At 42.0% G+C, this 26,436-nt stretch overlaps 1 protein-coding gene across 2 annotated transcripts; it reads right to left on the minus strand.

The window, feature by feature from the left end:
• Positions 1–296: 296 nt before the first annotated feature.
• LOC130222046 (NACHT, LRR and PYD domains-containing protein 3-like) lies at positions 297–26,436 on the minus strand. Of its 2 annotated transcripts, XM_056454666.1 has the most exons (7): positions 26,196–26,436; positions 12,866–14,651; positions 9,468–9,641; positions 5,057–5,230; positions 2,012–2,185; positions 1,143–1,189; positions 297–820 (listed from the first exon to the last, which is right to left on the minus strand). In XM_056454666.1, exons 1-7 carry the CDS (start codon positions 26,374–26,376, stop codon positions 297–299), a joined length of 3,060 nt encoding a protein of 1,019 aa, XP_056310641.1. In that variant the 5' UTR covers positions 26,377–26,436. The 2 variants fall into 2 exon arrangements, with proteins under 2 accessions (XP_056310641.1, XP_056310640.1); XM_056454665.1 differs by lacking the exon at positions 5,057–5,230.

Below are 26,436 nucleotides of genomic sequence, written 5' to 3' on the forward strand. Positions count from 1 at the left end.
CTGTGTTTTCTTGATGAACAAGAGCTCATGTTCTCACATATACTGATGTAATATGTAAGATTTGTTTATTTATTATTATCTCCTTGGTTAATTTGATTAGTATTTTTTCTCTGGTAAATAAATTGATGTGAGATTGTTTTAAAAATTATTTGTTAATAAAAAGGCTGTAAAAAGTAAAAAAAAAAAGGTCTCTCTCACATACACACACACACACACACACACACACACACACACACACACACACACAGCTGCTGACTGCTCCTGCAGAGGATTTTGAGTAAATCTCTAGTCAGTCTTTAGCTCAGTTTCACTGATGATCCAGGATAAACCCAAAACCCAGGCCAGAGCGGCTCAGTGAATGTGGTCTGGACTGAGTGGATGAGGCTCATTGCGTCTCTATAGAGGTTGTAGAAGATCAGAGTTCCTGCACTGTGATCCATAAACACTCCAATTCTCCTACTGAGCGGAGTTACTGGGAGATCAGTGCGTGTGTTATTGTGTATGAATGAGAAACTGGAGGAAGAACAGAACAAACTCCAGGACTGAGCATTAGATCCAAACACACACTCTAAACCTCCTCCCTTCCTCCTGATGCTCTTATACGACACTGATATTTCCACATCATCTCCACTCCAGTCAATCTCCCAGTAACAGTGTCCACACACACTCTCTCTGCACAACACCTGATACACACCATCAAATCTGTCTGGATGATCAGGATACGGCTGATTCTCTCTCACACACTTCACCTCTCTGTTCTCCTCAGACAGAATGAGACGAGTGTGTGCTGTGTTTGGATCCAGTGTGAGGAAACAGGCCCCTGAACACAAGAACACACACATTTATAACCACAGCTGTGTGTGTGTGTGTGCGTGTGTGTGAGAGAGTGAGTGTCTGTGTGTGTGTGTGTGTGCCTGAAAGAGAGAGGGAGTGTGTGTATAACCACAGCTGAGTGTGTGTGTGTGTGTGTACATGTGTGAATGCGCGTGTGTATGTGAGTGTGTGCGTGCGTGTTTGTGTGTGTCTGTACATGTGTGTGTTTGTGTTAGTGTGTGTGCGCGTGTGTATGTGCGTGCGAGCGAGCGAGCGTGTGTCTTTGTGTGTGTGTATGTGTGAGAGAGTGTGTGTGTGTGTAGTCCTACATTTGCGTGGTCCTGCTGTAATCCTCGCGTCTCCTCCATGATCCAGACTGTAAACACACACAGATGGAGAGAATGAGCTGTTTAGTTTCCCCCTCAGCTAATAAGCTAAAGCTAGCACTGAGCTGTTCAGCTACATGCTCCAAGATCTTCAGCTAAAACACACAACACTTGTTGGTTCCAGCCGGGATGCACAATGAATCTAACACAGTGCGTTCTTTTCCTCTGCTGTTGGTGAAGCGAGCGCAGATACTGCTCATGTTGATGGAGACACCCTGCTGCAACATTCATTTATTACAGTGATCACACTTAGCTTTGGCATCGTTCTTCAGCACATGCAGCCTTTGAGCACATGTTGCAGTCCATCTCTAAACTATGTTCAGATTATTAAAGCTGCTCGCCAGCGCCCAAGTTCCTGACAGATTAGCAAGTGAAAAATACACATGTGTGCACAGAGAAGAGGAATCCAGATGTTGATTTCAGAACAAGAGTCTGAACATTAATCCAAGTGTCTGATTCCAGAATCTGAATCCATCTTCAATCCCCAACCCTATTCCTGACCTGATATTGGAGGATTCTTCAGCACAAATGGAGGAAGAAGTTTCTCTGCTCAGCTCAAATGCTGAAACTGTACAGTGTGTCCCGCTTAATGTCACAACTGAGCCAATACACTCCAACATTTACAGAGGAGATTCATTTCACACTCAATGATTTGCTCTTCATAGACATGACTGGAATACTCTACAAGCTGTATCTTCTGTCTGTCCTCACCCCATAACCCTCACAGAAAACTGAAGATCAGAAAAGAGCTTTCTAGTGTCTTTTTAAAGCCATTCAGTGGAAAAGCACAAGGCCAGTGATGCTCCACATACTTGAGTTTTTCCAGTGTGTAGTTTGGATCCTCCAGTTGTTCAGAGAGCAGCTTGACTCCTGAATCTCCTGGATGATTGTAGCTCAGATCCAGCTCTCTCAGGTGTGAGGGGTTTGAAGTCAGAGCTGAAGACAGAAAACCACAGCCTTCCTCTGTCACCATACAGCCAAACAATCTACAAACACAGCAATAGTCCACATCACACAGTTGGACAATCACACATCTCTTTGTGTTGTGAAGATGCTGACTGCTGTTTCTGCTCATGTCAACAGCAGTGATGAACACACACACACACACACACACACATCCTGATTAGCTCTCCTAATTGATCAAGCCCTCACATCAGCAAACACACTCACACACTCAACAAGGACTCAACATCATCTGTAGAACTGTATATCAATAGAAATAAAATCACACCCCTGCACATTTGGGCTCCACATCTGGTAAGACTTAAGGGCTGTTCACACGGAAAGTGATGTTGAATGTTGACACCCACAGACATAGTCACAACCTGCTAAAGTTTTCAAAAAGTGAACTAAGACTGCAACTATTTGGGGAAATCTCTATAAAAGGTCTTTAAATATGATTTAGATTTAAAGTAATTGTTTTTCATCTTTAAAATAGGATTTATTCTTGAGTTTAAAGCTTTTGTCATTACGCTACTTCAGTGTCTCAGACTCATTCACAAATGATTATTAAATGCTGGATTAATGCACAAGAGAGTTTGGCCAACACGTTTAGACCATTTCAAATATATATTATATGTGCATGCTGTATAAGTGCACATACAGCCGCTCAGCATAATGGAGTACAGCCCATTCTGAAAATCCAGATTTTCCTCCATTTCTCAGTCAATATAGGCAGTGTATTTTGGTGCATTTAAACAAAACAGATTTATTAAACAGAAATATTTATAACAATAATATTTTAGTCACCAAACATATTCAGAAATTGAAAGATAACACAATTAAATTCAGGCTAAATATTGCAAAAAACCCTACAAAATTTCAGCTGAATTCTTCCATTGTTTTGCTTCTTTTGATTTTTCCTCTTTTTTAATTTTATATTTAATATTTTCTAGAACATATAAATTTGAGTGGACCAGTTTTTGGAGCTTTATCATAAGTTATTTTGTTAGATGAGCTCCAGATTTGGCTAATCTATTGTATATCCACAAATATAATATTGTAGAGCTTCCTATTTAAAATATGAATGTAAAAGAGAGATTAGTGAGGGGTGTACTTATATATGCTGAGTAGGGGTGGGCGATATGACCTAAAATTAATATCACGGTATTTTTCATCTTTTGAACGGTGACGGTATAATATCATGGTACTACTTTCAATAGCAAAATAATATACATCTCAAGGAAGAATGGACAAAAGAAAGTCTCACTTCTATCACTCTTTAAAAGTTTTGGTTTGGGTCATTGTAAATGCTCAGTCTCGTTATGAGCTGATCTTCATTTCTCTGTGTTTCTGGAATAAAGCAGGTGAGTCAGCCGCACCAATTTATGAGCAGACAGAGCAGGATTCTCGCGATGACCACCAGCGCAATTCCGCTCTTTGTTATGAGCTGTAGTTTCAGTGTAAACTTAGTAAAGGTGAGTTTCTTTGGCGATGATGTGTACAGTGTTAGATTTTATATTTAGCGGACATTTGCGCTGAACACGCGGTGAATGCAACGCATCGAGATTCGGGCACCTTCTCCGAAAACTCTCGATTGATCTCAGCTGGCGGATCAACATTTACCTCATGTCATGATCGCTGTCATCTGCGCCATTATTATTATTATAACTTTAGGTGAGGTTTGCAAACCTGTGCACTTTTCACTCTTCAGCCGTTTGCATTTCCTGCAGTAACAAAAGCTCCCTGTTATCTGACAGCGGGAAGCGTTGAGTGACTGACAGCTAATATGAACCAATACAGCAGCAGGGTAGAGCGATTCAGCAAGTTTTTAGAGAAAATCAAATCAGATTGCACTACAACCATTATATTCAGACACACAAATGCTCCCAAATATATTATGAGGGTGCATAGATTAAATTTCGGGCGCTCATGCGACCAAAATGGTTGCAATTTCGAGCCCTGTAGTATAAGGACAGGTATTCAGACCACAACTGAACGTTTAAAGAAAATTGAATGCCTTATTATTTAGAATTAGCTATTATTGAAGTAAATGCAGCCGTTCAAGGCGCATAATTGATTTATTACGGTATTGACGGTATTAGAAAATCCATGTCGTGGTGCAATTTCACACCGGTGATGACTATGACACTGGTGTACCGCCCACCCCTAATGCTGAGCACTGTATATTGTTCACCCAGAGTGTTTACATGGTCACACAGCAAGTCATACAACAAGCATTTAGTTTGGGCTAGCTGTGGCAGATGGACATTGCTGTACACTGCCCTTGATGGGTGAGTGGGGGAGTGTCTGTTGTCTCTCCAAGTGAATTATTCATGACCATTGTCACTCACGCATACCGCTGAGATCACCCAAAACAAACCCAACAAATCCTAGATCATTTGTAATGTTTTCTTTGAATGAGAGAATCATTTTCACATAATTGTGCAGTAAATATTCCAGCCTACAAGACTGCTTCCTCTAAAGTCTTGTTCAGGCACATTCAGTCTGGTTTTTGGACCTTATTTCAGCTATTTTGTCCTCTAAAACCTACTAACCACACATAATATTTATTTCTAAAAAACACAAGCATGTACACCAATATTTCTCACATATTATTGTAGCACAGTTTGTGCTGAATACAAATAAAATACATGTTGGCCAGTACTATGAAAGAAGTAGCTGAAATAAGCACAAATGTCAGGGCATGTCAAAACATCTCAGGGGTCCCAAAATCACCTCAGACCCCTGAGGGTTAACTACAGGTATAGTATGAGCAGTGTGAAACATAATTACTGATAAACCATAATTCCTGTTATCTGGGGTTTAGTATCACCCAGGGTTAACATGTTCAAGCATGAAAAGCCCTAATATGAAACTGTCTGACTGTAGTTATTGTAGAGTGGAGAATCATTTACCTCAGTGTCTCCAGTTTACAGTGTTGACTCTTCAGTCCATCAGAGAGAAGCTTCACTCCTGAATCCTGCAGGTCATTGTTACTCAGGTCCAGCTCTCTCAGGACACAGTTTGAGGATTGTAGAGCTGAAGACAAACTCTTACAGGACTGAGCACTGAGATTACACATGGCCAATCTGAGAAAGAACACACATTACTAAAAACCACACTGTTAATGTGATCTGTCTGATGTAACAAAACAAAAAAATCAATCAATCAAATAATCAATCAGGTGTTTGATCTCAGACCTCAGTGTCTCCAGTTCACTGATCAGTGAGCACATCTGGTGATTTTAGCTTTAAATAGTATTAATGTCTATAAAATACAATTAAATGGCTTCCTTCAGATGCTCCAATAGCCCAACTCTTTATTAAACACCTAACACTGCAAGACAGGAAATACTTTTTAAACTGTTTTATTTATTAATATTTTAATTAACAAATAACAATAATTTTCTGTAGCATCTTTAAAGGTTGCATCTCAAAGCACTTTACAGAATAAAGTAAAACAGATGGGTATATAACAGAAATAAAGAAATTGAATAAAGAAGATCTAAAATTAGATATGCATTGTTTATTTATATCATAAGTAATATGTTAAATGTGTCAGCAATCAATGCACATGTAAGAACAGTCTCCATCTGAAAATGCAGGAGTCTGCAATTATTCAGCAAACCCTTTATTAACAAGGTAAACTACTAGTATTTTTGACCAGTCTGTTGAACAGTTTCAAGCCATTAAATCTTTAAAGGGGCTTAAAATAGTTTAAGTCCTCTTTGCAATGTCAGTGTCCTGATGCAACCCGCATCCTCCACACTCACTACTGATGACTTTGCTACATTCTTTTGCACCAAAACTGCAAAAATCAGTGCTCAATTTGCTGCACCTACAACAAACACGCAAGATACACCACCAACACCACACACACTCACCTCTTTCTCCCAGCTCTCTGAGTCTGAGGTGTCCAATCTCGTGCTATCAAGCCATGCAACCACCTGTCCGCTAGATCCCATTCCCTCTCATGTCCTGCAAGCCATTTCTCCTGCAGTCATACCAACACTGACTCACATAATTAACACATCTCTTGACTCTGGTCTATTCCCTACTTCATTTAAGCAGGCTAGGGTAACCCCTCTGCTAAAGAAACCCAACCTGGATCAAACGCTACTTGAAAACTACCGACCGGTATCCCTGCTTCCATTCATGGCCAAGATTTTGGAGAAAGTAGTGTTCAATCAAGTCCTGGACTTTCTTACTCAAAACAACCTCATGGACAACAAGCAATCTGGCTTTAAGAAAGGCCACTCAACTGAGACTGCCCTGCTCTCGGTCGTGGAGGATCTCAGACTGGCTAAAGCAGACTCTAAATCATCTGTCCTCATCTTGCTGGATTTATCAGCTGCTTTTGACACTGTAAACCACCAGATCCTGCTATCTACGCTTGAGTCACTGGGCGTCACAGGCACTGTTATTCAATGGTTCAGTTCCTACCTCTCGGACAGGTCATTCAGGGTGTCGTGGAGGGGAGAGGTGTCCAACCTACAGCATCTAAACACTGGGGTACCTCAGGGCTCTGTGCTTGGGCCACTTCTCTTCTCCATCTACACGGCATCTTTAGGAACAGTCATCCAGAAACATGGTTTTTCCTACCACTGCTATGCTGATGACACCCAGCTATACCTCTCTTTTCACCCTGATGATCCCTCGGTTCCAGCTCGCATTTCAGCCTGCCTGTCAGACATTTCACTCTGGATGAAAGATCATCATCTCCAGCTTAACCTCATGAAAACGGAAATGCTTGAAGTTTCTGCCAACCCGACTCTTCACCATAACTTTTCAATCCAGATGGATGGAGCAACCATCACTGCATCCAAAATGGTAAAAAGCCTTGGAGTTACGATTGATGACCAACTGAACTTCTCTGACCACATTTCTAGAACTGCTCGATCTTGCAGATTCGCAATCTACAACATCAGAAAGGTCCGACCCTTCCTATCTGAACATACAGCTCAACTCATTGTTCAAGCTCTTGTTCTCTCCAAACTGGACTATTGCAGCTCTCTGCTAGCCGGGCTACCAGCTAGTTCTATCAAACCTCTTCAGCTGCTTCAGAACGCAGCAGCACGAGTGGTCTTTGATGAACCCAAAAGAGCACATGTCACTCCGCTACTCACCCGTTTGCACTGGCTGCCAGTTGCTGCCCGCATCAAATTCAAAGCTCTGATGTTTGCTTACAAAGTGACCTCTAGCTGTGCTCCTTCGTATCTGCTCTCACTTCTGCAGATATATGTGCCCTCCAGAAACTTGCGTTCTGTGAATGAACGTCGCCTCGTTGTTCTATCCCAAAGAGGGAAGAAATCACTTTCCCGAACTCTCACATTCAATCTGCCCAGTTGGTGGAATGAACTCCCTAACTACATCAGAACAGCAGAGTCACTTGTTGTCTTCAAGAAACGACTAAAAACGCAACTGTTTAGTCTCCACTTTCCTTCCTAATCTGCAACTGCCTCTCTGGCTATACCACTGTGCTCTCTCTCTCTCTCTCTCTCTCTCTCTCAAAAAAAAAAAAAAAAAATTCTACTAATGTTTTGCTTCTTAGACTTTTACACACCTGAAACTTGTCTATAGCGCTTGTTCACTGCTGCTCTTATAGTTGTGTAAATTGCTTCCTTGTCCTCATTTGTAAGTCGCTTTGGATAAAAGCGTCTGCTAAATGACTAAATGTAAATGTAAATGTACAGCAATAGTTTATAGCAGTGTATAGATTTACTGTTGGTGCTGCAGTGCATGATGCTCAGCTATAGCACTGAGTAAATAAGTAGAGTAATGACCAAGCAGCAACCTCCCACTCTCCCTCGTGAAGCCAATACAGAAGTAACTGAAACTGCAATTCATGGAAATCCCGCTAGTCCTGGCTCCATATAGAGCAGATTTCTATTGAGCCCACTGTTAAAATGGCCGACTTTACAGCAGGAAAAAAAAAGGTGTTTACAAGAACAAATACAAAGAACCATTTTGGTTCATCTGGCTAATATTACCCTTCATGGCAACTGTGAGGGGGTGAATTTGTGAACTCATCTGTTTTGTTTATATTAGGTTATATTAAGTCTGCATAATTAAGGGCGTGGCCACTTGAGTGACAGCTAAGTCTCCCTGGTCGCTGTCTCGTCACCTCAGCTGATTCCGGCTGATTAGCCGCTGAACTCGATGTATTTTTGTGTTGTTTATGTGGCTTTACACAGTCAGTCACCTTTTGGAATTATTTCCTACAAGTATCAGATGATATGGCATGCTGTGTGCACTTCACAAACCGTTCACGTGGCCTCCGTTTCCCAGGTGAGTGAAATTATATATTTGCATACCATCTCTTCTATACACAATTGTTAATTTTCCACAATTAAAGTATACAGTTTTTCCTTTTAATACAAGCAGTCAGATATATGAAGTGTTTTAATTTTAACAGCAAATTTTAATTTAGTTTTAGTCGTATTTCAGCCTTCTGAATCATTTTAGGTTTAGTCGACTACATTTGATCAGAGTTTTAAGCTGCTCTTTGGTGTCAGACCACAAGATCTGCTCAATAGTTCCAGAGTACATAAGCTCTTTCATGCTGCTGATTTCTAGGCGCAGTCTCTTTTCAGTAACAGATTTTGTAGATTTGAGAGCATCGAGAAGAGAATGATTGTCTGTTTTACATACAATGGGCAAGTTGTTGCATGAGCAGTCACCAGTGGTGACCTTTGAGTAGAGTGTAGCAAGGAAAACTGCATTGTCAATCCCGTCTGCAAGTGCCAAAGCCTCTCCTGCTAAGGTACTTCGTACAACTCTCCTGATGCGTTTTGACTGCCAGGATATTGGTGAGAATTTTCCATTTTCTCCCATAAGCATGATGAAATAACTGCATTGTGTGCCACCATCTAGTAGGTTTCCCATTGAGGAATCACTGAACAATACTAGCTTAACAGAGCTGTTGTTCCCCAAGTACTGAAACCTCAAGTTAACCTCTTCTGATTTGAGTTTTGTGATGAGTTTATTTGCACAATGTCAGGTCTGCTTTGTCTGGCAGCCCACAATATTTGTCCAACCTTTCTTAGTCAAGACTGATGCACTCGTACATACTGTAGGTTCCGCCATGCCTGACAAATACAACTACACCATCTTGGCCTAGGAACACACCTGGACCTCTCCACTCACTGCATTCTATTCTCTTATAATATACTTTGTCCCCCGTCTCATATCTATCATGAACAGGTCGCAGTTGCTTACGAAGGGCTCTTCTGATTCTTTCTGAGCATTCGGATTCTGTTAATGCTTTTCTCATTGCATGCAGTGTTTCAATATTTTTGTGTTCACTGTAGAGTGGAGAATCATTTACCTCAGTGTCTTCAGTTTACAGTGTTGACTCTTCAGTCCATCAGAGAGAAGCTTCACTCCTGAATCCTGCAGGTCATTGTTACTCAGCTCCAGCTCTCTCAGGACACAGTTTGAGGATTGTAGAGCTGAAGACAAACTCTCACAGGACTGAACAGTGAGATAACAGCCCTGTAGCCTGTGTAGAGGACAAACACAATATGTATGTGTTGATCTGGTGTGTTTAATAATCTGAAGCACATCTGACTGTAGTGACTGGTTTAACTTCACCAATTAGTGAGCACATCTGGTGATTTTAGCTTTTAATAGGATTTATGTTTATGCAACAAAAGTAAATGGCTTCCTTCAGATGTCTGAATAGATGAAGAAATATTTTTATCAAAAGACGAGAAGATCATACACAAAGGTCCACAGATGACAGACAATAAAACACATGAACAAACTAAATGAGAATAATTTCCTTTAGCACATTTAAAAGCTGCATATCAACAGACAAATAAAAGCAAACTGAGATACAGAAATATAGAAAATAAATACATCTATTTAGAAGTGCCAGTGATAAAGACTGCCTCACCTGTGAATGCTAAATTTAAGGACACATTATATCTCTGTGCTCCAGCTGTTTATCCTGATCCACAGGATCTGCCCTGGTTTACTGTGCAGTAGTCCCTGCCTTGGCTTTGTCCTCCCTCCTGTTCACCTGTCTGTCAGTTTCCCCATCACCTTCTGTCCTGTACCCTGTCATGGTTTCACTAACCTGCCTCTCCCCCATCACCCTTGTCCACTGTAGCACCTCCAGCTTAATGAACTCACTCTTGTTTTGTGTTTTCCTCTGAGGATCATCTGGAATCTTCTCCTAGAAGGGAGCTATGTCATGGTCCTGGTTGGCCTGTCCTTGTACTGTTGTGTTTTCCTTGTGTTCTCTGTGTTCACCTCAGTTTTCCCCATGTTACTCTTGTTAGTTGCCCAGTTGCCCAGTTACTCTTAACCCCATTGTTAACCTATTAGACTTTGTGTGTTTAAGCTCCTCTGTTTCAGTCATTATGTGTTGATCAGAGCTTGCTGTATGTGTGTATGTTTCTCTTGTCTGTGTTTTCTGCTCTTCAGCTCTGTCATTTTCTTTGTGTATGAATTTTATTTAACATTAGAACTGCACCTAGATCCACTTCTTGCATTTGCTTTGCCTGCCTGCATGATTAGAGGAAGATATGACAAAGAAGAGGGCGGCACTGTGGTTCAGTGGTTAGCACTTTCACCTAACAACAAGAAGGTTGCTGGTTTGAGTCCCAGCTCCAGTTTCCCCCACAGCGTGAAGACATACAGTATAGGTAAATTGGGTAAACAAAACTGACCATAGTGTATGAGTGTGTGTCTGTGTCAGTGAGTGCGTTTACATGGACAAAGAGTTGGGCAAGCTACTAGAAAAATGTAGTGAGCTAAGCTATTAGCTACTCTACTTAAAATGTAGTTTAACCACACTAAAAGCTACCCCCTGGGAACTGTAGCAAGCTAAGCTAAGAGCAACAAAAGAGGCTTAGCTACATCTAAACTGTTTTTGCAATTTTAATTTTTAAATCAAAGCAACTTAAATCCAAGTCAATCACATCTTAGTGATCAATAAAACTGTCAATGAAACGTATGAGACAGAATAGTTCAGTTCAGTTATTTACTGTAAATAATATGCTGTACTAAACAGAAACACGTTATAGTATATAACAGCTAAAACAATCCAATAACACCAAGTGTTACACATTCAAAATACTATAGTCATTAATAGTAAAGGGAAATATATTGGAATAAGCATTATATATATATATATATATATATATATATATATATATATATATATATATATATATATATATATATATACACTAAAATATTTTTATTTTTTGAGCACAGCATCAGGAATTAAGTTATTGCATCTTAACGTACTCCTGGAGGTATGGTCATGTGGAAATAACTCCTCTCCCTCAGTCATCTTTTCATCAAGCAAGTTTCACCAGAGGTGGCAGTAATGCACCAAAACCTTTGTTGTTGAACACCGTAAAACAGGAAGAAGAAGAAAAAATCATCGTTCTTGCCATCATATGGATTTTTCTTTCATCGGCTAGACACCGGCCTCACAGCTCCGTGAGTTTCGATGCCGTCACTTATTGATCCGCGATCGGTAAATGTAGCTTGTGTGGACGCTACTGCGCTACTTTACTAATAAAATAGCTTCGCTACTGAAAAGCTATTTGATATAAAAGTAAGCTACTTTTACATTGATTTTTACATACGCGTTTCGAACAGGATAGTCTATATACACACACACACACACACACGCACACACACAGCTGTTTGACACTCTTTGCCCCTACCGAGTCAGTGCAAACCACAGACGTCAGCATCGTGAAATGCGGAGGTTTTTTCTTTCGTTCAGCATGTGGTATGAACTTCCATTAAAACAACACTCTTCCAGCAGTTCATAGATGCATCTAATATCTCGTTTGTCACAGGGAGCATGCAGGAAATGTTCCCGAATGAAAGTGAAAGTGCCAAACTGTACGTAAAGTTGACAAATTAAAAATAAAACATCTGAAATTACAGGAAACTCTGTAGAAAATGTGGATAGTGTGGTGACTTGATGACAATAACTAAATTATGTGCAACATGAAAGCAACTTATAATTCAAAAAGCAGCTCATGTAAACGCCTTAATCTTATTATTGTCTTGATTAGATTAAGGCAAATAACTCCATTACTGATGTCCATGTAAACGTAGTCAGTGTTACCTGATAATTATCAACATAGAGAAGGTCAAAATAGACATAATGGAGAAAACAACATCAGTGTGATCATTCCACTCTTACCAGAAAGGACTTTTAAGGTGCTGTATCATTTTATAGCTGACTTGTGTGCAATTTCCGCTAATAGACAATGTAGTTTTCTGGCTTATTTGCTGTTTCTTAAGAGATAGTTCTCCTAAACATTTACTCACCCTTAAGTGGTTCCAAACCTTTATGATCTTTTTATTCTGCTTAACAGATAATAGTTTATTACAGCTGAAAACCATTAGCCATTGACCTACATGGTAGGAAAAACAACTGGTGTGGAAGTCAATGGTTACAGGCTTCTTTCATCAGGAATCTTCTTTTATGTTTAACAGGAGAAACAAAGTTTGTGAAAGGTTTATAACCCCTTGAGGGTGAGTAAAAATTTGTACATTTATTTTTTGGGTAAACTATCCCTTAAACAACCACTGCCAAAACATGAATCTAAACGTTATTAAAAACACAAAAATACTAAATAAGAAACAATTATTAATGTATTTTCAAGTGCAGATGATATCACTATTGTGCATGTTCATTAACATGATATACTATATTATTTAATTTGAGAAAGAAGCACTTTGACTTACTGAGCTCTTTTGGAGGATTTGATGACTGCTGATAGTCTGATGAGACACTCGTCTGATCTCTGGAATTTCTGAAGCTCAAACTCCTCCAGCTCCTCCTCTGAGGTCAACAACACAAAGACCAGAGCAGACCACTGGGCAGGTGAAAGGTCAGCAGATGACAGACTTCCTCTACTGAGGTGAGACTGAATCTGTTTCAGCAGAGTTTGATCATTCAGTTCATTCAGACAGTAGAACAGATTGATGGATCTCTCTGGAGACAGATTTCCTTCTAGTTTCTTCTTGATGTATGCAATTATTTTCTTTTTGCTCTGGTCACTGTCATCCAACTGTATCAACAGGCCTCGTAAGAGTTGTCGATTGGACTGGAGTGACAGACCGAGAAGGAAGCGAAGATAAAGGTCCAGATGTCCATTGTCACTTTCCAGAGCCTTGTCCACTGCAGTCTTCAGCAAATTCCTCATAGCCTTATTTCTGCTTTTTTCTGCTCGTTTCTTGTCGCTGTCTAGAAACAGATGTTGATAAAGGGCTGCAATGAACTCTTGAATGCTCAAGTGAAGAAAGCAGTACATGGTACCAAGAATGATTCCTGTCTCCTTCTTAAAGATCTGGGTACACATGCCCGAGTACACCGATGCCTTATAGACGTCAATGCCACAGTCTTTCAGATCTCTCTCATAGAAGATCACATTGTTTCTTTCCAGTTGCTGGAAGGCCAGTTTCCCCAGTGAAAGGATGAGGTTTGGATCCCAGGAGACATCTGGTGTGTTTTCTCCATCATACTTTCTTCTGTTCTGCTGGATCTGAAAGCGGAGAAAGTGTGTGTACATCTGTGTCAGAGTCTTGGGAGATTCCTGCAGTGTTTCAGCATTAGCCCTGTGTTTCAGTTCAGTATTTCTGTTCTCCTTCAAAATATTCTGGAGAACAGTGGCTGAAATCCAGCAGAAGACTGGGATGTGGCACATAATAAAGAGACTCTTTGACTGTTTAATGTGATCAATGATTTCTTTGGCCTGATTCTGATCTGTGAGTCTCTTTCTGAAATACTCCTCCTTTTGGGCATCATTGAATCCTCGTATCTCTGTCAGCCGGTCGATACAGTCAGCAGGAATCTTACTGGCAGCTGCTGGTCTGCTGGTGATCCAGATGAGAGCAGAAGGAAGCAGATTTCCCTTGATGAGGTTCGTCAGGAGAACATCCAGAGAGACTGCTGAAGATACATCACGACACGTCTCATTACTAGCAAAGTTCAGAGGAAGACGACATTCATCCAATCCATCAAGGATGAACAGGACTTTGAATCGTGTGCTTTTTGTAAGGTTCAGTCCTTTATTCTCTGGGAAAAACTGAGTTATAAGGTCTTTTAAACTTTGTTTTTCTTTCTCCTTTAAGTTCATCTCTCTGAATGGAAGAGGAAATATGAAGCTGATGTCTTGATTTTCTTTCCCTTCAGCCCAATCCAGAACAAACTTTTGCACAGAGACTGATTTCCCGATGCCAGCAACTCCTTTTGTCAGGACAGTTCTGATCTGCTCGTCTTGTTCAGGTGCTTCAAACAAATGTTTGCATTCAACCTGTATCTCTAGTGATTGATGACGTCTAGAAGCAGCTTCAATCTGTCTAATCTCATGTTCAGTGTTGACCTGTTCACTCGCACCCTGAGTGATATAGAGATCTGTGTAGATGTTATTCAGAAGTGTGGAGTCTCCTTGCTGAGCAATTCCTTCAAACACACTTTGATATTTCTTCTTCAGGCTACATTTAAGCTGATTGATGAAGAAAAGCTCGCCTAAATACAGGAGCAAAGAAACAGAGAGTTTTAGTGTTCACTTTTCTAGATTTATTTGTAAGTCACAGTTAGATAGGTTGCCATGACCCAGCAAACATTGATCAGATGGCAAGGTCATGTGCCTGGCCAAAAATGATTGCAGTATATCTTAAATCATTTACACATTGTTGTAAATTAGTTGTAAAAGGGACCTCCACAATTTATGCCATTTACATATGCATTTATAATATGTATTCTAGCACAATTGAAAATAACAATCAAAACATCAGTATCGATATGTACAATCAGTGTGAAAAGCAAGTGAAGTGTTGTCGGCGCTAGTGTATGGATGCAAAATAAAACATAAAGCCTAAATTGGAGTGCAGCTCTGGCCAACTGCCCAAACAATGAATGAACAGCGGCCCCAACAAACTCTCTCACTGAGTTTAAATAAGGGCGCTGGTACAGGTACACTAAGGGCACGCCCCAACCTAGACCAACCTAGAACAGACAGAACATACGGAAACACAAACCAAAACTGCGCAGTCCTAACACACCCCCGTAAAAAAAAAAAAAAAAAAAAACTCCCATCAAAAATGAATAGCATACATACATATAGGAGTAGGTCAAGTCACATCAATTGGACACCAAAATACCACTTTATCACTGCACCACTGGGGCACGTGACAAGGTGTCTGCAAAAACAATCTTAATTCCCTTAATGTGTTTAATCGTCAAGTAAGCGTGGACTCAGACACTGCAATGAATGAAGAAATGTCAAAGGATTGTGATCAAAAAAACATCAACCGGGGACCATCCTCCCACACATACATCAAAATGTTGAAGTGCCTAGATAAGCGCCAGCGTTTCCTTCTCAATAACAGAATAATTCAACTAATATGAGTTAAATTTGCATGAGAAATAACTTATTGGATGACTAAGACCATCGGAATGAGTCTGGAGAAGGACCGCTCTGGCTCCCTCGTGACTTGCTTCAACCTGAATCTCAAAGGGAAGACCACTTTAGGGCGCTGCTAACACAGAAGTACTTAGCAGTCAACAACAACTTCACATTCTCAAAAGCTTTTTGGCAATGTGGAGTCCACTCAGGCAGCGCGGTGGCGCAGAGGGTAGCATTGTTGCCTCACAGCAATAAGGTCGCTGGTTCAAGCCTTGGGTCAGTAGGCATTTCTGTGTGGAGGTTGCATGTTCTCCCTGTGTTTGCGTGGGTTTCCTTCAGGCTCTCCGGTTCAGGTCCCTCACAAGTTCAAAGACATGCATTGTAGGTGAACTGGGTAAGCTAAATTGGCCATAGTGTGTACGTGTGTGAATGGGAATGTATGGGTGTTTCCCAGTGATGGGTTGGAGCTGGAAGAGCATCCGCTGCGTAAAACATATGCTGGATAAGTTGGCGGTTCATTCTGCTGGGGCGACCCCAAATTAATAAAGGGACTAAGCCAAAAAGAAAATGAATTAATGAATGAATGGAGTCTATCAAACTTACCAAAGTTCTTCAATAGACTAGTCAGTGGACAAATAACATGAAAAATTTGGGCAGAACCCACGATAATAACTGGCCATTCCAATAAACCGCTTAAGCTCTTCTTTAGTACAAGGAGTAGGGCAATTCTTGATCATGCTCACCTTAGTACGCAAAGGGTGCACCATACTCTATCCCACGTCCTTGCCCAAATAGGAAACCGGTGCCTGTGCAAATTCACATTTAGCTAAATTCAGTTAAATTAGCTTCAGCTAAAGGTTTATAAATAAATAATTCTCACACCCGTCTCACGTGTTGAACCCAGTTATCGCTTCAAACTATAACATCGTCCAAATAGACCAAACAACCCTCTAAACCAGAGATTACACAATTCATCAATCTCTGAAATGTCGCAGCAGTGTTTTGTAACCCAAAGCTCATGACAGAATAAGAATATAGCCCTGAAGAAGTTACAAAAACAGTAATTTTCTGTGCCCAAGTTGTCAAAGGCACCTGCCATTATCCTTTGAGTAAATCAAATTTACTAACATATCTTGCTGAGCCCACTTGATCAATGCAATCTTGGGACAGGAAACTCTTGGGATAGGAAAAGTGTCAGGTTTAGTGATTTATTAATTTTACGATAAATACGGCGATGCCCAACTCGAACATGATGGTTTTGCAATGTTATTCTTCAGCATGTACTGAATTTCTAACTCTAATTTAATACATTTTTCAAAAGAGACGCAATAAAAATGCTGGCATATAGGTGAAACATCACCCACATCCACGTCATGCTTTATTAAATGAGTTTGTGATGAAACATCCCCAAATAATGATGGAAACTCACTTATCAACTGTGACAACTCCGCTTGCTGCAAAACAGACAAGTGAGACAACAAGTCCTCCAAATCTATCTCAGAATTTGTTAATTAGGGTTGCACTATAGCATTTCCTAAAAACTTACCACCCACCCTGTCTCCTTCAGAGGATTGTCCCAGCACCTCATTCACGGGACTGACCACCCCTGATGAGATAATATCAGCTGCTTGACAATCGCGGGAGAAAAAAGGTTTCAGCAAGTTTACATGAAAGACTTGGGTTTTTCCATTCTATCTGGAGTTTATTTTCATAATTAATATCAGACAATGCACACACCACAGTACATGCTCCCACAAATTTTGCGCAGAACAGAGAGCTCACTAAGGACAGCAATGCCAAAACCTGATCCCCGGGATTGAAAACATGCTGTCCAGACCGACGATCAGAAAGCTTTTTCATTTTAATTTGAGCCTTTTCCAAATTTTTCCGTGCTGCCTGACCAGCTAAAAACAAGCGCCTTTTCAACTTTTTGGTGGCTGTTTACCTTTTAACTGATCGCAGATAACGTCATTTGGACTAAAACCCAAACTAGACTGTGTGACCTCCCTTGCGGCTAACAAAAGCCACGGAAGCCCTTCTTCCCAGTCGCAATTTAATTCTCCACAATACACACACAAGAGTCACTTCAGTGTTTGGTGAAATCTCTCTAACACACCTTGACTCTGAGGACGTTGTGTGCTGGAACAGTGATGTTGAACTCTTAATTGCTTTAAAATCTCCACAAACATTTTTGAAGTTTGTTCCCTGGTCACTTTGAATGAGCTTAGGTAAACAGAAGATTGAGACGAATTAACACAGGGCTTTTACTAGCTACTCCTTTGACATTACAGTCAAGGGGAATTTACTTCCCGATTTTGAGGGAGTATTGGACCAACACAGTCCATTAACAAATATTCAAATGGCTGCTTTACTGGAGGAATTGGATACATTGGGGCCGGTTTCAGTGGCTGATTAGGTTTTCTGGTCAGTGGGCACATATGACATGTTCTAATAAACCGCGAGATATCTTTTTTCAACAGCGGTCAATAAATATCATCCCTGTGGGCAACAATACATTCTGCATGGGAAATCTTTGACAAGAAAGACAATCCAGGAGGGACCGACTCGACCGGTACACAGGTATTATTAGGGTTAACAAACTCTTTCAACATTTTGGACTTAGATCGCGTCACAAGACGCATCTTCATGCAACTCATGTGCAAGAGATCGCAGTTATGGTGTTTTTTTATACACAAGCATGAGGAGAGGAGGAAGACAAATTATTACAAGTTTACTTTAGTGTAAGAACAGTATGTGTTAGTTTTCATAATATGCATGAATTTGACTTGTTCATCATGAAGAAACAGAAGTTTCATGAGTGCACTTTGTCATCTGTGTAATGTTAGAAGTCCTTGGATTAGACAGTTACCTTAGCTGTTAGCATTAAGACTGGTTTATACTTCTGTGCTGAGTGATTGGCGTGACCCACGGCGACTGCCTTGTGTGTAGCCATGCATTTATACTTCTGCTGTTTGTGTTGCTCTGCAGTAACACTTCAGAAACACCAGCTGGCAGTCAGTGTTTATGTTCTTCTGTGTTGAATTTCTGCACTGGTGTTTTGTTTTTTCTGAACCCTCCCTACTGAAAAATCCAGCTTAAACCAGCCTAGGTTGGTTGGCTGGTTTTAGCTGGTCAACCAGCCTGGTTTTAGAGGGGTTTTGGCCATTTCCAGGCTGGTTTCCAGCCGTTTCCAGCCTGGACTTAGCTGGTCAGGCTGGAAAATGACCAGCTAAAACCAACTTGACTTCTGTTAGGGAAGCAGACGGACAAACAAGGTGAGAAAATAAATGATGTTTATTTTAACAGCGGAGCACAAAAGGATTACTATGGGGAAGTGAATAATGTTCGGTTGAGCTGATACTCCTTCTTTGGGACAGGATGGATGACAGACACTGAGGAAGACCGAATGCACACACCAGAGGGCTTGCGGGGAAGACGACACACACAACTCTGACAGGACACCGGGAACGCTGGACAGACTGGAAGGAAACAGAGATCAGGTAAGTACAAGAGACGAGTTAAGTAGATAGAGAATACCAGGAGGTACTATCTATGAGTCCGCTTCGTTGGAACGAGCCCGGACACTGAGTGATGTGAGGTGTGTGCTATTGTAGTGAGTTGGAGTGACTGGGTGCAGCTGTGCGTTAGAACTCAGGTGATGGTGCTCGTTGCGTGATACTGGTGGAAGAGCCTGGCCAATCTGTGACATTACTCCCCTCCCCAAGGCCCGCTCCTGAGGGCCTAAACCTCCGGCGCCGTGGTGGTCTACCTCGTCCACGAGGAGCCGGGAACTCGGGGTGATTAGAGTGGAACTCCTCCATAAGTGCGGGATCTAATATATTGGATCTGGGGACCCAAGACCTCTGCTCTGGTCCATATCCCTCCCAGTCAACGAGGTATTCTAGATGACCACCACGACGCTGGGACCGTAGAATGTCCTTGACTTTGTAGATGGACCCTTCTTCCAACATCAGTGGGGGAGGGGGTTCCTCTTCGTGGCCAGGCTCTGTGGAGGGAATCAGAGGGTCGTGAAAAGGTTTGAGGAGTGATACGTGGAATGTGGGGTGGATTCTGTATTGCAGTGGTAACTGTAATTTGTACGTGACTGGGTACGTGAATTTGTACGTGACCTGTTCCATGATGGTGAAGGGACCAACAAATCTGGGACTAAGTTTTCAGGAGGGCAGTCGCAAGCGGATGTCTCTGGTGGAGAGCCAGACTTTCTGCCCCAGAGTATAGATGGGACCTGGAATATTCCTTTTGTCAGACACCTCTTTTGCTCTGCGAACTGCCCTCTGAAGATGGTGATGAGCATCGTCCCAGACCCTCTCGCTCTCCCGGAACGAGTAATCCACTGCGGGGACATCAGAAGGTTCGCCATCCCAGGGAAAGAGTGGAGGTTGGAATCCCAGAATGCACTGGAATGGCGTGAGTCGGGTGGTAGGTTGCCGCAGGGAATTCTGGGCGTATTCCGCCCAGCCCAGAAACTGGCTCCAGGAGTTTTGGTGACCGTGACAGAAGGTCCTGAGGAACCGCCCCACTTCTTGGATCTTCCTCTCTGTCTGGCCGTTGGTCTGTGGATGATAGCCAGAAGAGAGGCTGACGGTCACACCTAGGAGTCTGAAGAAGGCTTTCCATAGTCTGGAGATGAAATGGGGTCCCCGGTCCGAGACTATATCTTCAGGTAACCCAAAACATCGAAAGACATGGTTGAATAGATTTTCAGCTGTCTCTAGGGCTGTGGGCAGACCCTTCAAGGGAATCAAACGACAGAATTTTGAGAATCGATCTACAATGACAAAAATCCAGGTATTACCTCCAGATGATGGGAGATCCGTCATGAAGTCGACTCCTAGGTGTGACCAGGGGCGGTTCGGGATGGGCAAGGGATGGAGTCTGCCTGCAGGCAGATGGCGAGGACTCTTCGACATAGCGCATTCTCTACAGCCTTGGATATATCTCCTCACATCCCTTGCCATATTCGGCCACCAAAAGCGTTGGGATAGCAGCGAGAGGGTGTTGTTGGCCCCGGGATGCCCTGTGCCCAGAGAGGTATGGCTGGAATGAATGAGATCTACCCGTTGGTTTTCAGGGATAAACCGTCGATTAGGGGGACAGCCCGGCGGAGTTCTGGATTCTGGAGTGGCGACGACTGTAGGAGCGGACCATGTGATGGGACAGACAGTAATCTGGTCTGGAAGGATCTTGGCCGGGGTCTCGATGATTTCTTGCTGATCATGTATTCTAGAAAGTGCGTCTGCTCGGATGTTTTTTGATCCTGGTCGCTATGATATAGAAAACTGAAATCTGGAGAAGAACAAGGACCATCGGGCCCTGATGAGGACAGAGTCTTTTAGCATCTTTGAGGTATTGTAAGTTTTTGTGATCTGTGATCACCTGGAATGGATGTTTGGCCCCCTCCAACCAGTGTCGCCAATCCTCTAAGGCGAGCTTGATAGCAAGAAGTTCTCGGTTCCCGATGTCATAGTTCTTTTCCGCCGGGCTGAGCTTTGGGGAGAAATAGGCACATGGATGGAGTAGTGCGGGAGTACCGTGGGACTGAGACAGGATAGCTCCCACTCCAGTGGTCGATGCATCTACTTCGACCACGAAAGGCAAGTCGGGATTGGGGTGAGTCAGGACTGGAGCTTGAGTGAAGGATTCTTTGAGGCTTTTGAAGGCTGCGGCGGCTTCGGGAGGCAAGGATAGGGTTTTGGGTTATTTCTTGAGCAGATTGGTAGGTGGAGCGGTGATGAGACTGTAATTGTGGATGAAACGTCGATAGAAATTGGCAAATCCTTGGAATCGTTGGAGTTATTTTATGGTTTTGGGTTCTGGCCAGGAGATGACGGAAGTGACCTTCCCCTCGTCCATGCGAACCCCTCTTTGATCGATGATGTACCCTAGGAACTGAACAGATGGTAAGTGGAATGAGCATTTTTCAGCCTTGAGGTACAACTGATGTTTTCTGAGGGTTTGCAGGACCTCCGCAACGTGGTGGCGATGTTCGGCCTCACTCCGGGAGTAAATCAGGATATCATCTATGTAGACAATGACGAAGAGATGGAGGAACTCCCGGAGGACTTCGTGGATGAAGTTTTGGAATACGGAGGGGGCGTTGACCAGACCATAGGGCATGACCAGGTACTCGTAGTGCCCAGTAGAGGTCACAAACGCTGTCTTCCATTCGTCCCCCTCACGTATTCTTACCAGGTTGTAGGCGCTGCGGAGGTCCAACTTGGCGAAGATTTTGGCTGATCGGAGTTGTTCCAGGGCCGCAGGGACGAGAGGAAGGGGATATCGGAATTTGATGGTTCCTTGATTCAGTACTCTGTAATCGATAGCCGCAACCCTCCATCCTTCTTAGCCACGAAGAAGAAGCTTGAGGCAGCGGGTGATGTGGATGGATGGATATACCCCTGACTCAGAGCCTACTGAATGTACTTCTCCATGGCCTTAGTTTCCGGAAGGAACAACGGGTAGATCCTACCTCTGTGCATTGGAGCATCTGGAAGCAGGTCTATGGCGCAGTCCCATGGCCGATGTGGAGGTAGCTGGGAAGCTCTCTTGGGGCAAAATACGTCCTCGTATGAGGAGTAGAACTTTGGAATCTGGATGGATCGTTTCTCGACAGGGCTCGACTGACGTGACGTAGACTGTTAGGGGTCTCTGAATCTGCAAGGGTAGGTCGGGAAAACAGCTGGATCTGCATTCTTCACCCCATCTCTTGATTTCTCCTGTGCTCCAAGAGAGGATGGGATCGTGCTTCACCAGCCACGGGCGCCCTAGGATGATGTCCATCGATGCACCCTCCAGAACCAGAAATTGGATCTCCTCTTTGTGAAGCAATCCCACTTGAAGATTGACGGGTTCACATTTACGATGGATGCGTGCCTGGGAATGGATATCGTTGGTTATATGTTGAATCTGGTAGACGTGCGTCGAGGCTTCAGTGTGGAGCTGGAGGTGGCGACAGAGGGCGTGTGAGATGAAATTTCCAGCTGACCCGGAGTCGATAAGGGCCGTGACTGAAATAGAGACAGAATGGGCAGTTAACTGAACATTGGTAGTGAGAGGGTGCATTTTTTCAATGGTAGAACTAAACACACTCACCAAGGAGTGTACTGGACGAATGGGACAGTCCAGCCTGACATGTCCTTCGGCACCACAGTACATACACAGACCCCGGGTCAGACTCCTCTGTCGCTTAGTGATTGTGAGTCTCCCTGTTTTAGGTTGGTACAATTGTTCTCCGGCTGCTACTTCTCCATCCGCACGACCAAAGACCTCCTTGAAATACTGGTAAATGAAATACTGGTAAATGTATGAATGGAATTCGTTACCGGCCCAGCTTGCTGCCAGATGGTCTCAGCCCACCGGAGAGCCGACCTAGAGAGAAGAGAGATGATGAACGCAATCTTCGACCGATCTGTGGGGTATAAATCAGGTTGCATTGTGAATACAAGGGAACATTGTAGAAGAAATCCATTGCACTCCTCCGCCCCGCCAGAGTAGGGCGCTGGTCGAGCCATGGGACTGGATGAGTGGGTGGACGGTGAAGTGCTCGGTGCTGGTGGTGCTTCGGGAAGTGGAGCAGATGGTAGTAGGACTCTTTTCAGCGAGTCCACCAACTCCTGAATGGGATCGGGAGTGCTCATGCTGTTAGTTGTGTAGAGGTCCGGGCTTCTGTTAGGGAAGCAGACGGACAAACAAGGTGAGAAAATGAATGTTTATTTTAACAGCGGAGCACAAAAGGATTACTATGGGGAAGTGAGTGATTATCGGTTGAGCTGATACTCCTTCTTTGGGACAGGATGGATGACAGACACTGAGGAAGACCGAATGCACACACCAGAGGGCTTGCGGGGAAGACAGCCTGACGACACACACAACTCTGACAGGACACCAGGAACGCTGGACAGACTGGAAGGAAACAGAGATCAGGTAAGTACAAGAGACGAGTTAAGTAGATAGAGAATACCAGGAGGTACTATCTATGAGTCCACTTCGTTGGAATGAGCCCGGACACTAAGTGATGTGAGGTGTGTGCTTTTGTGGTGAGTTGGAGGGATTAGCTGCAGCTGTGTGTGATTAGAACTCAGGTGATGGTGCTCGTTGCGTGATACTGGTGGAAGAGCCTGGCCAATCCGTGACAACTTCCTGATGAATTCTAAGATTCTGGAGCATTTTGTTGATTCTTCTGTAGATTTTAATAAACCAAACTTTCCAATCATCATTCATTCCCTCAAACACTTGTCTGATGACACTGCAAACTTCCAGAGTTCTTTGAGCCAAATTTACTGCTTTCCATTTGAGAACCATTTACAGGTTATAAACCATGTGGTTTTTCACTTTTTTTTCTTTTTTTAGAAATCTACAAACATGCCAACATGTTTTTTCTTTCAATATGGAGGGCTGTGTGTACATTAATGAAGAAAAAAAATTACTTAAACGATTTTAGCAAACAGCTGCAATATAACAAAGAGTGAAAAATGTAAGGTGGTCTGAATACTTTCCATTGTTTGTAGTTATAAATATTTCTTATTTGTCAACAATATTGATTCTAGTGTTTTAGCTGACTGTTGTTAGTTTTTTATTTGAGTTTCCATGCCATATTCTCACAACCAATATACAGGGGAAAACCTGAGAAGGAATTGATAAAAAATAACAAACCTTGTCACATTTATTTTACGAATACTGTAACAGCCGTGACCGTGTATACACAATCATGTGCTGAATTTACTTTTAGGATTCCAAAGACAAATGTTTGCCATGTCCATTGAATTGTATGATGAACTTTGGAGATTATCTGGCCTTTTAGGCCCTGGCAAGTCAACATGTTCTATAATGCAACTAGATACTGAGAGTGACTAAAGATCCTTCGAGGCGTCCATCAAAGATGATGAAAAGAAATAGCTCTGCTTAAGTTTACTATAGGACAAATGGTTAAGTATCTTTGTATCCCATTCATCCATCCATATTATTCTGTCTGTATGTAGAGAGATAGCAACTGCATTAAATTTATATTACATTTTTTTATTTTCCATTTTCATTGTGGTGTCACATATAAGCTCAGCAGCTGTCCAGAGTTTCAACAAAGTCATGTATTTACCCTGCATTGTTTAAATGTATTGCTCCAACATGATAATTACAATCCAATTTCATGTTTCTGAATGTTAAATAATGACATCTAGAAATAGAGCATTCAAATGTTCCGCTTGTACCACAAGCTATTCAAGGTAATGTGGGCAGCATTTTCATTCAGATCATGTTATTCTGTAATGATGTTTTGTTTAGTTTAATGTTGCCCATCTTTCATAATAAATGTCCTGTTCGTTCAGTTACAGACTAAGGCCCAATCCCAATTCTATTTTTGTACCCCTACCCCTTGGCCCTTACAAACGAGGGTTAAGGGGAAGGTCTTCAAAATTTATCCTCTAAGAATTGGGACAGCACTACAGCACCAGCACATGTCATCATGCGTCATCACGATCTCTTGCTTCATATGAGATCAAACGATCGTGACTACTGTAGTTATTCCAGTTGGGTTATTTTTTGGTATTTATCTTCAGGAAATCACTGAAGGCATAAATCATGTTATCATAATGATCTAATGTGGCATTAAGATCGTGACTATACTGTGCATTTATACAGTGGCCATATTCATCTGTAAACACACGAAAACAACATTAACATTATAGCAGACACTGTAAAAACTCATTCCCAGCCACTAGACATTACTGACAGGGTAATCGAGTGTCAGAATGTTGTGGGACTGCTGTACAGAAGTTATGATTATGGATTATAGATCGCCAAATTTAGTGTATTTTTAATAAGCATGATAGTAAAACACGAACGCAGTTATGAATATATTAAAACATGTGCTTAAAAACATTTTTAATAATGACAAAAAATACTAATTTGTGGATCTCCTTACTTCTGGGTTCAGCAATGCTGCTGTTGTAACTGGTGTATTCTGGGAAATGTTCTTACCCCTTGGTTTCAAATGTGGTCCTGACAAAATCTTTGTTCCAAGGGGTATTCACCTCTTCCCCTTAGCCCTATGCCTTCAGGCTAAAGAGAATTGGGACACCCCTACCCCTTTTCTTTACAATATATACTTTTTACATTTAGTTTTTTTTTACATTTACTTGTAGGCTCATACACAATCATATTGTCTTCAATCAGATGCTGTCAGGAGATGGAGCAATCATAAAAAGCCTCAAACATGCTCCTAGAAGAACTGGGCTGGGGGGTTAAAACAGACTTGTCAATTAATTTAATGTTTCCATAAATCTTTTTTCCCTCTGGTGTTCTGTTAATGTGCTTAATGTTTAACAGAAATAAATAGTTGTTTAGCTAAAAATGTTTGATCAAATAAAAAGCAGCTGCTTTATTTAAAGTGTTGTTCTTTGTGTGTTAACACGTTACACGTGTCTACAACGTTATAAAGACATTCAGGTCTGACTGGACAGAAATCAGACATTATAATAACCTTGTTGCCTTTCACAGTTTTAAATAATAAGTGTGATTATTTATAAGTATAATATAAACGTCATTTCAATTTGGGTTTTGGATATATTTTTCAACCATGATGGAATGTGTAGCAGGGACGCCTTTTCAGTGGTCATCAGATGTTCAAATGTTTGCTGGGAATCTCTTACCTTCAAGTGTATCAGCAGCTTGATCTTGCTTCATCTCTCTCAGGAAGAAGAGTGTGAGATCAAGAGCTGCTTCTGTGATTCTGCTTCTGTTCTCATTAAACTCCTTTACAAACTCTTGTCTGTTTTCTTCCTGTAAGATTTTCTTAAAGTTTCCCAGTTCATTCGTCAGGAATCTGATCATTTTGCTCTCAAGATTCTTTGATTGAAGAAAAGAGAAGATCAATATTTAATGAAATCATTC

This window comes from Danio aesculapii, chromosome 4, assembly GCF_903798145.1.
Source record: "Danio aesculapii chromosome 4, fDanAes4.1, whole genome shotgun sequence".
Taxonomy (NCBI): domain Eukaryota; kingdom Metazoa; phylum Chordata; class Actinopteri; order Cypriniformes; family Danionidae; genus Danio; species Danio aesculapii.